This window comes from Centruroides vittatus, unplaced genomic scaffold (genome assembly GCF_030686945.1).
Source record: "Centruroides vittatus isolate TY-2023 unplaced genomic scaffold, ASM3068694v2 contig_799, whole genome shotgun sequence".
Taxonomy (NCBI): domain Eukaryota; kingdom Metazoa; phylum Arthropoda; class Arachnida; order Scorpiones; family Buthidae; genus Centruroides; species Centruroides vittatus.
Window position 1 is genome coordinate 1,892,325 of NW_027122516.1, and position 10,776 is coordinate 1,903,100.

The window sequence follows — 10,776 nt, forward strand, 5'->3', positions numbered from 1 at the left end:
CAACCCTAATGTGTGTGTGTGTATAGATTAGTCAAGTGACACTGCTTTACAGTGAGATTCACAGTACTAGAGTAAATATATGTCAGTGTTTTCCTTTTATGGCTGAAAAACAAATGGTACATCTTTTAATTTGCTTTTTAATTTTACTGTGTCTTATAAAATTTAGATATAAATAAATAATAATATGAGTAAAAGGCATATTCATGTAATGTGAAATTATTAAATAAAGATATTTCTATTCAATTTTTGTTATTAAAATACTTAGTAAATAGAATAATAGTTTTGGTAATTTTTTTCATGACCATTTGGTATACTTAATTTTTCTGAACTGGCAGCTTTAGTTATTACTGAATCAAGCCATTTATTTAAGCTACCAACAGACATGATCAAAAGAGCAAAAAAGCAATATGAATGTATAATAAGGAATATTCTAAACATAGTAGCCAGTGGCCAAGTGAATAAAACCACTAAACAACTGGTAGTTGGTCAAGCCCAACCAATGGGCTGGCCAAGTAGAGTTTCTGGGTTTCTTCACATGTCTAAGACATAAATAAGGTCAAGTTTTCCATAGTTTTCTCTCAAGAGGAATACTTCTTGTGTTGCATTGACTTCTACCAATCCAATCCTGAATTGTATAATTAAGTTGCGAGATAATAAAAAATTGTGTAATAAACCTGTTGTTAAGTGAATTTAATTTCAGAAAATCCATCTAGTTATATTTTGACTGATTGCAGTCTATTGATATGTAACTTTGAGATCACTATTTTATACAAATGTGGCCCCTCTTTCTAATTAGGGGGTCTGACATGAGCCAAAAAGATCTTAACAGCTTTTTAAATATATTAACACTAACATTTTTGACCCAGTTAACAGGTTATCTTCAAGCATGGTCAGTTGAAAGTGGAATGCAGTGTCAGAAGAAAAAAAGTTGGGATAGACACTGATAGAGTAAACAAGCAGTAATGGTGGAAAGGACTATAACAGCAGAAGTTGATGTGAATGACTAAGAAAGTATTGCCAGGCAGAAGGTAGGGAATCCTTGTCCCTGCTGTTTATACACATGCTGTTATAAATTCCCAGCCTAGCAATATCTCCTTAGTCTTTTGCATCAACCACTGCCATAAGGGTACACTTCTCGCAGCTTGTCTAACCTACCTTCCTTCTAACCAGCATTCCACTTTCAATTGTTCATGCCTGTGAACAATTGAAAGTGGCCTGTGAACAGGTCAAAAATATTACATCATTAAACTTCACCCACCATTAATGGTGTATTGATTAATTCAAAACAAAGTAATAAATAACAAAATTTAAAACTTAACAACCACGGACATCCACACAAAATTTTCCAAGGGGCAGAGCTTGGAGACAAATAATTATATCAATAAATTTTTATTTAATTATTTAATTTTTTTGATTTTTTCACAAGTAGATTAAAGAAAACAGTATTACATCAATACAAAAAGACAAAGTGTCCCATGGTCAAGAGTATAAGGATACATATCTCAACCACTTTTACAATTATAATTTGTGGAATTTGCTTGATCCAAAGGAGCAGGTCCAAGATAATTTTGTGCTCTCCTGACAGACCCCATGTGTGATGCTCCTAAATCTTTTTATACTTAAATAATTTCTAACCATACTAGTACATATGTAAAGATCAAAAGTATATAGACAGCATTCTTAAGTACTGTACATGATTGTTTTGTACTTGCTAACTAGACATTTCTATCAACAGAAGATAATGAATTATTTTATCTTCTTTCAATAATTGAATCCACACGATACAGAAATATAGCAACGATCCCATTGCCAGGTAATTATTTTTGGAAGGAGCACGGGTTCTAAGACCTAGTGCCGACCTTAATTTCGGCACCCCGTTTCGGCTCACCCCTTAATCTGGCACCACATGGGAGGGGAAGTGCCCCATTTGCTCCCTTCTCCATGCCCACGCTAACAACTCTAATCTTTTGACACGCCTGCTCACCCTCTGGTGGGACAGTCAGGCTATATCTTGCAAAGGGTCGCTAATAGAGGAATGGTTCCTTTAACTTTTTTCTTCCTACAAGTACGCTTTATGGCTCCGTTAAGGTCCCAAATGTATCATTCGGAGCTCAAACCGTGCCATAGCCTAATCCATAATAGCGAGAAATCTTTTTGTTTACTCCTTGTTTGAGTTTATTCCTTAAATAAAACTGAACGGAAACATAAACAAAGTGCACATTTTTATTATTTGTGTTCACAAAATTGAAGATTTCTACCATTTAAGGGCATTTTATGCAATTTATTATTATTATAATCGGTTAAGAAGTGAGTTAAAGTAATTCTGACCTTAACTGATGAATATGAGGGTCTGTGAAAACGAATAAATTTTCTCAGTAAATGTCTACCACTTAGTGCGGCCATGCTTGAAATTGTTTATATCTCCACCCACGGATTTTTAATATCGTAATGGTGACGTCACACTCCGTCATGTATTTTTCGTCTGATAGACGATAGATAATATTCCCGCTAGAGGGATCTTAACAACTATATTATCGAATGAAATAAAATTTATAATAAAGAATTGTCTAATTTGATAAAAATTAATCATTTAATCTTAATATTTTAAAATTGTTGAATTAATATACACGAAGTAAATTTAATCAAATTCTATAAAAATTTTCTATAAAATTAATATTATGGAATTAGGCTACTCGTTTTGTATGGCAATTGAGATGTCCGGAATAAGTCCTATGCTTCAGGTCGATCCTGTGTAAATATACTTTATAACTGGCGGCCGAATGGCCAACGGTTAAGGTGGCATCCTACCACACTGGAGGACACGGGATATGTCGGGCCGTCTCTCCATTGTGAACCTATACGAACCCTTAATGCGCTTGCTAAAAATGACCCTCTTAATGCCCACAGGTCGAAAAGAGTTTTTAAAAAATATAAAAATAATAATTTATAAGTTTATGTGAGGGCTTTTTTTCACATCAAGGCACTCTGCACATTGAAAAAGTATACAAAATAATAATAGCCGAATCCATGATAAACTTTAAAGGAAAATCCTGCTCAATACACAGGACCATCCTCAAGAAGATGCGAAGTTTGTTTTATTTCAATTTTTTAGTCTTTCTACTCTGTGGACACTAATAGATCCTTTTCATCAAGCTTATCGTGAGTTCGTGCTGACCCATAATGGGACGGCCGATGATAAGGAAGGTGGCCAACATATCTGGAATAGACCATCCCTAAAAAATTCCTGGAGTTTTTCGAGTTGCCCATATTCGTTTTCGGATCTTATAGAGCGGTAGGTTTACCGATTGGCCACCCGCCCGTCTTTCCTTTATATAGAGTTTAATTCCCATAACGGCCGGATGGCCGAGCGGTTAAGGTGACAGTTAAGCGGCTAATTCTATAAAAGTAAAGTTCAGTTTATTATCATTAGTTAAAGTATTATATAAATATCACTTTTGTTTTCTATGTCGTAAGCATTTTGGCATATCACATAAAAATTATTAAATCAATAATTAAAATAGAAATAAAATAGAAATACGTCTTCTTAATTTCTGTTTCGTTTAATTATTACAGTTTTCAATTGTTTATAATTTTATATGTTATCATATACGTAATGCTACAATTATAATTTTTTTGTTTTTTTTTAAAGCCAACTGAATGATCTGGCAACACTTTATTCTTTCGCCATCTTAACTTTTAGTAGAAAGAAGGAAAGGTGAGGCGGTTCGTTACATTTGCAATCCGCGCTAATCGTATAAGATTTTATTTATATCAAAAATCTAAATAATGTAATGAAAATTATTTTAAGTGTAGTTTAATATACTTAAGTTTTTATTTATGTTAACGATTGTAAATAACATTAACTCGTGGCAAATGTGTAGATAGGATTTATTCAACTAATTGATTTTTTTAATATAATTATTTATATTTCTATGTAAAATATACGAATTTAAATTTAAGAAAATGTTTTATTTTAATTATTTTATAAAGTTTCGGACGGGAATTTAAATAAAAAAATATTTTTCTGTAGATAAACCATCTGCAATGGCTTTAAGACCTTTAGAAAAGTTGAAAATTGTGAAAAAGAGGTTGAAGAAGTTTCGTCGTCATCAATCAGATCGATATGTTAAGCTAAAAGTGAGCTTTTATAATTTTGGAAAATTATTATTATTGATTATATGTGTAGTTGTAATGGAAACTTATAATTATGGTTAATATTTGAGATGGAAGGTGAATCAATGTGTAGAACTTAGATTAGAATAGAACAGAAAACAATAATTGATAGTATTTTGCATTAAAACTTTGAACCTAATATATAGGCTGACCATAACATTACAATCCAACTGGGAACACATTTCAGAATCAATGAAAATGGAGTTTTTTCTGATTAAGCTTTGGTTATTGTAAAAAATTTATTAATCTAAAAATTGGTGATATTATATTGGGGTTTTAATAAAATTGTTTTTTTCTTGATTCTACAATGAAATGTTAAAAACAGGCAAAACTGGGGACAGTCTGCAAAAATGTAGGAATGTCTGGTTTATCTAGCTAATACGTAAGTAATTATTGTAAATGAGAGTGACTTCCAGGTAACCGACTTCTGTAATCAGTTTTGTTTCTAGATATGTTTGAAGTAAGTTTTGTGTAACAATTATTTGTATTTTAGCACATTTGAATGTGCACTACTTGGTAAAATTGCAGTTCTGAAAGGAGTTTGGACTCCCAAATTTTAGACACTCCTAGACAACCAAACAAAGAAACTTTATCTCTAATTGTGATTCTTGGTGAGATACATTGACTATCTTCACTGAGCCTGTTTGTTAAACATGTGATAGACTTATAGCACAAGTATTAGAGGAAAATTTAACTTTGTTTAGCTTATACAGTAGTGTCCCGAAAACTCTGTCTAATGTGGACCGAAGGGTGGCTGAATTTGTGAAAATGCCTGGTTATCGGGAATAGGGTTAAAAAAGAATAAGTACGGTTGTTTCCTCAGAAAATACTGTACTGTACTTGTATGTATTGTTTGCTTGAGAATACAACAGAGATTAAACTGCCCAAATACCCTTAAACAAAGGAAAAATGCATACTTATGAAGGCATAGAGCCTTTACAACATGAAAATGAAAATTAATGTATTTACAGCCATTCACATAGAGTTACACAACGGGGTTAAGAAATCAACTAACCCTTGCAAAGGCTGCAGGTAGACTGAACGGCTGAGCGCACACCAGTGCCAGACACGTGGTGGAGGAGTGGGAGTGTGGCTGAGTTATCCGGACTGCCGGGTTATCAAGTGCCCAGTTTTTGGGGAATCTTCTGTACTGTGAAATCAATAATTTCATAGCATTTGCTGGCCATTGACCATGCTGTCTTTGCTTCATCTGAATTTTGGGATGACATGGCTTTTTGTTCTTGGTCGCTTTGTGCCACAGAAACAAAATGATGATTTATTTCCTTTAAATTTTTAAAATTATAGTTACATTTGCTACGTTGATACAATATGTCTGCCATCTTGTAATTCAATAGAACCACTGTAACTGCTTTGCCACTGTGGTTACTTTGGTAAGTACTGCCAAACAACTGGTGATGTCATAACTGTGATTTTTAAACAATGTTTGTTATTCAGGTTGCATTTTCTAAATGCTCTGATAATTACCACCAGTTACTGGTAACACCAATTAGAATTTCCAAGCACGTCCTTAATGGAGTGTTCAGTGTGACTGTGCCCCAGAATTAGCTGGTGCAATGGCATTTCTTATGTTTTATGAACTTTTTGCCATCTCTAGTAAAGTGGAAAATAGTTGATTTTTTAGCACTGTTTTGAGAAATAGTTCTGGATTTTTTGCTTTTAAATTTTACCCCATAAACTGATTTCGGGGCTATATCTCATGAAGTTCATTGGTTCCTTTGACCACTACTCCTATAGACATGGTCTACAGCTCTGATAAGGTCCCACTTGCCTCATTCAGGGTTGCATTTGTATCCTCTATTTTATTATTTAATTCATGTAATAGAGAAAAATGTTCAAATTTACTTCTTTTTCAAGATGTTATAATTATATTGTTATGTAAATAGAGATATTGAGTTACATGCACCAATACAGATTTTTGATTGGCAGAAGTGTGCTACGTACAGTACTGCAAAAATTTTTATTGAAAATATGTCATATAAGTTATGATGACTGTATATTTGTGATTATTGGTTTAAGAATCATTTTGTAAAGTGAAAAAAAATCATACACAAAGACAAATCAAATGATGGCAAATGAAAATAACACTGCTGGATACACCTTTGTTTTGTTTGAGGTTAATTACAAATTGAAAGTATTTGTAAAATGTAAAACATTTTCCAGTAACAATGACATAAATATAAGAGAGAGTGAATAAGCTTATTTAAAAGTTGGTTGAACCAAATTTTGCTTGGAAAACTGTTCACATGATAGCTGCAGGAAAGGCAAAGATAAACATTAAAAATTAATGAAACAAAAAGGTGTATAAAGATAAGTAAACTATGTCATTAAACTACTTTAATGTGCTGGATCTTCGATGGTATGGACATTATTTTCATTTTCTAATATTGTCTAAATCAGTGGTTTCCAAACTTATACCAATGGACTCCTCAGCAAAAACCTGACTGTGAACCCCAAGTGAGATAACTATACAACTGCATTATAGCAAAATTTCAAATTTAACTTTGATGTCTTGGATGGTGAATGGTGATGTAAAAATAAAATATAAATAAAACATTTTTATATTCAAATTAGTATTTATTCAAATTATAAATTTTGTTTTAAAATACAAAAGCACATTATTTTTTAATGAGATGAGTGAATCTGATGTAATGATATGAAATTATTTATGTTCGGCTCGATGTTTGTGAGTAACATTTGTAAGTCTCTGCGAGTACTAATTTGCAGTCAATTTCTGTTTTTGTGATGAGGTTCATAACAGCACTAAATCCATGTTCTACTAAATAGGAAGACAGGAAAGCAATCAATAGTTTCTGTACAGTGGCCCATAATGCAGGATATAAAATTGGTAACTGTTTTTGTAACCAGAATTTCTGGTATCCTTGTTCAAACATTGGTTTCAGCTCCTCATTAATAAGTTCCTTCTGTATTAGTATGGCTTCATCTGAGTTTGTGGGTCTACTTGCAAATAGGTCCAACACCCAGTCGGGGATGCCTAAGTGAAGAATATCTTCAAATCTTTGGCTGAGGTCAGAATGAAGAGCCGTTAAGTGTTGACAATAAACAAGCAAATCATCATCTCATTTTTTGTAATTTTGAAAGATTTGGAAACTGAAAGCATTCTCCTCTCCCCAAGTTTTGTTTGCATAAAAAAAGTTTTGCAACAAATGCAGATATTATACTTTTAGTTTTCATTAAATTCAATTGATTACCTTGTAACTTCAAATTGGTTTCGTTAAATTTGGCAAATAAGTCAGTCATATATGCTATGTCATTTTTTGAATTAATTAAATTGAGCCATAAATCATTGTCTTTGCTGTCCAGGAATTCCAGCACTGAATCAAAGAGTGCATAAAATCGATCCAAACATGTACCTTTAGATAAGCAACAAATTTCTGTGTTAAGTAGTAAATGATTATAATCTTCATCATTTTCTAAACAAAGTTGAGCAACTAATCTCTCATTTAAGGCATTCCTTTTGATTTTATTAACTGCCCAAATGACATAATCTAGTGAGCCATGCAAGCATTCACTAAGGTTTTTGGCAACTAAATGGTGTCAGTGAATGACACAATGTACAGATAATATATTCAGTTTAGTTTGTTTCAAATATGCCAGAAAGCCTCATTGCCAAAGCACCGTCAATAGCAACAGAGAGGATATTACTCAAGGGTATATCTTTCTGTCGAAAGATGTTTTTAATTCATTAAATATTGTTTCACCTTTTGTATCACTTTCCAAACATTTGGGAAATATTCTCATCTTTTACAAATCTTACATAAGCTAAAAGTAATGCTTCATTTCCTGGCAAAGTTGCCTCGTCAAGCTGTATAGAGAATTCAGATGTTTTTAAGTACTCACATAAAGAATTTTCTACGGACTGAGCCATTTCGTCAATCCTTCTTTGCACCATATTATTACTCGGTGGAATTCTTATAATATCGGAAGCTAGTTTATGCAGCACGATGTGTATAATCCCTCCTTAAGGCAATAAGAGTTAATAAAGAAGTTTCTAGAAGGAAGTTATGACAAAAAAGGGAAGAACAGAATATAAAATATAACTAAAATACATATAACAATATGGCTGATGGCCACAGTAAAATTTTACTTATGAATTTAATATACAAGAAGATATCAAATGTGTTCAAAAATATTTACGTAATGTACTCTATCTTCGTAACAATTAAAAAAAATTATACATCTTTCTCTTCAAAACTTTGAAAATTTGTTTTATGCAGTTCACATCATGCACAAAACAGAATTAAATTGTTGATTAGATGCACAACTCGTCTAGTGTCATATTTTAGACAAGTTATTGCATGTAGTGGCGAGATTCCATTCATGTTGAAACCTGTATAGATAGGCGGCCGCAGTCGGCTCGACTCTCACCGTGCGATGCTTGTCATTACTTGTATTTTGTATTTTATGTACTGTACCTATATACTTATATTTTACTCAGAATGTAAAAATGGCTGCCAATTTATTTATTTTTAACTATCCTAATAATGAAAATGGGTCACAATTATTTTACTTTATATTAAACTTTTCACGGATACCCTGATGTCCATGCATCCCCAAATTATTTTTAATTTGCCACAGACCCCCCAAAGGGGTACGAAGGACCCCTGAGGGTCCATAGGAACCATTTTGGGAACCACTGGCCTAAATAAATGACTATGCCTGACAATAAACAGTTTTATATTGAAGTTTTAAGTAGTATAATTTAAAGTAAATAAAAGTAATTGAAGATAAACCTAAATGTCAGGTTAATTTCAGGATAAATTATGGCTAGTTTAATTAGTTTATTCAAGATTTGATGTAAAAGTGAATATCAGATTAATATAACCTGAAGATAATTCATAAAATGAAAACATCTGAGCATAAATGTTTAACAAGATTAATTCTTTAGCAATATAGTCAGAAAGGATATGGCAAAGATTAAATTAAACCAAACTAAAATCACATAATTGGTTTAAGGCTTGATTATATCGATTTAAAAACCTTTAAATATCAAAAATGTTTAATTTTAAAAAATTAAATTAAATGATTTTGTAAATTTTTTTTCAGCCAAACTGGAGAAAACCAAGGGGTATTGATAACAGAGTAAGGAGGAGATTTAAGGGACAATGCTTAATGCCTAATATTGGTTACGGAAGTGCGAATAAAACAAAGCACCTGCTACCTAACGGTTTCCGTAAAGTCTTGGTGCATAATGTTCGTGTAAGTATATTATTCTAAAGAAAAAAAAATAGTTGTTAAATTTTTCTCATATTGATTACTATACAGTAAACCCTTGCTAATTTGGACTAATAGAGGGGGAGCGAAGCTTGAGTTAGTGGTGTTTTTTTCCTCTGATGTCATGAAAGTGAGACGATGGATATACAATAGAATAATTTATTACAGTCAGTTCTATACAGAAGTTCTATTGAGCTTTAGTAAGTTATACTGCTGAATTTATTATGGGAAATGAGCTCAATTTTATGGCTATAGTATACAGTAACTTGCCAAGTATATTAAAATATAATGTATGGTATCACAAAATCTTCTGGATATTGAAAACACAAATTATTATAATTGCTTGTTAATTTAAAAAATTTTTTGAGTTACGAGAATTCAGTTAGTTGGTGTTTACTGTATAAAAATAAATTTTTCTGATTTGAAAACTTGGAGTTTAAATTTCTGTTCTGGATTATGGTAATTTATTGCCATATTTTCCTTTGTATAATGCACACTTTTTGACCAAATTTGTGAGGGAAAAGTAAGGATGTGCACTCCTTGTACACAATGTACAGGGAGTACTAATTTCTGTGCCTATATAATGCTTTTGATTCTTTAATTTATGCTTGAGTGTTAAAAAAAAAGTAAGTTTAGAAATCGATAACGATATCCATATAATGAAATCACTCGGATGAAAATGCAAAATGTATAATTAATTTTGCAGTTAAAATTTTGAAAGGTATGTATTTATTTTACAAAATCATTTGCTTAATTCCTATTAGAATATAGAGTCTTTGTAATAGTCTAAATGAAAATAAGCAAATTTAATATTCTATTAAAAGTGATGAAACAGAAATATGTAAGGCTTTTATTGTGGTGTTTTACATGGAAATTATTATAATTACAGGAATTGGAGATGCTGATGATGCAGAATAAGAGATTTTGTGCAGAAATCGCACATGGTGTATCATCTAGGAAACGCAAAGACATCGTGGAACGAGCCCAACAATTGGCTGTTCGTGTTACGAATGCCAATGCTCGTTTACGTTCTGAAGAAAATGAATAAAGCAATTTTTGTATATTGCTGATATATTAAATAAATAAGAAAAGTAAAGAGTTTTTTTTAATCATTATCTGTTCCTTTTAAAATCAAGAAAACAAATTTTATTTCTTTTTGACCGTACGAAACCGCTACGATAAAACGTCTGGCTATCCGCAAATATGGGTTTTCCCTCTTTCGTCTATATCCAAAAGAAACCAAGCTTAACCCAGCGCTTACCTTCGTCCCAGTGAAGAAAATCATTGCCAAGACCCAGTGGCGTAGCGTGGGTGTCAGCCGCCCGGGACGGAGGAAAATTTCGCCACCCC

General features: G+C 32.2%; 2 protein-coding genes across 2 annotated transcripts in view; one reads left to right on the forward strand and one right to left on the reverse strand.

Annotated features, from left to right (window-relative positions):
* Positions 1–2,486, reverse strand: part of LOC136981900 (succinyl-CoA:3-ketoacid coenzyme A transferase 1, mitochondrial-like) — a 156,736-nt gene extending 154,250 nt beyond the window's left edge. The window contains exon 1 of the mRNA XM_067278283.1: positions 2,329–2,486. Within this exon, the coding sequence (XP_067134384.1) occupies positions 2,329–2,403 (75 nt within the window). The 5' untranslated portion in view covers positions 2,404–2,486. The remainder of the gene's footprint in view (positions 1–2,328) is intronic.
* Positions 2,487–3,662: 1,176 nt separating this feature from the next.
* RpL32 (Ribosomal protein L32) lies at positions 3,663–10,522 on the forward strand. The gene is made up of 4 exons (XM_067278256.1): positions 3,663–3,715; positions 4,031–4,137; positions 9,259–9,411; positions 10,316–10,522. The coding sequence occupies exons 2-4, from the start codon at positions 4,045–4,047 to the stop codon at positions 10,472–10,474; spliced, it is 405 nt and encodes a 134-aa protein (XP_067134357.1). The 5' UTR covers positions 3,663–3,715; positions 4,031–4,044; the 3' UTR covers positions 10,475–10,522.
* Positions 10,523–10,776: the final 254 nt, after the last annotated feature.

Coding starts and splice junctions, on each gene's coding strand:
- RpL32 (XM_067278256.1), top strand. CDS start 4,045: ATGGCTTTAAGACCTTTAGAAAAGTTGAAAATTGTGAAAAAGAGGTTG. Junction 4,138..9,258: donor ATCGATATGTTAAGCTAAAA/GTGAGCTTTTAT, acceptor ATTTTTTTTCAG/CCAAACTGGAGAAAACCAAG. Junction 9,412..10,315: donor TCTTGGTGCATAATGTTCGT/GTAAGTATATTA, acceptor TTATAATTACAG/GAATTGGAGATGCTGATGAT.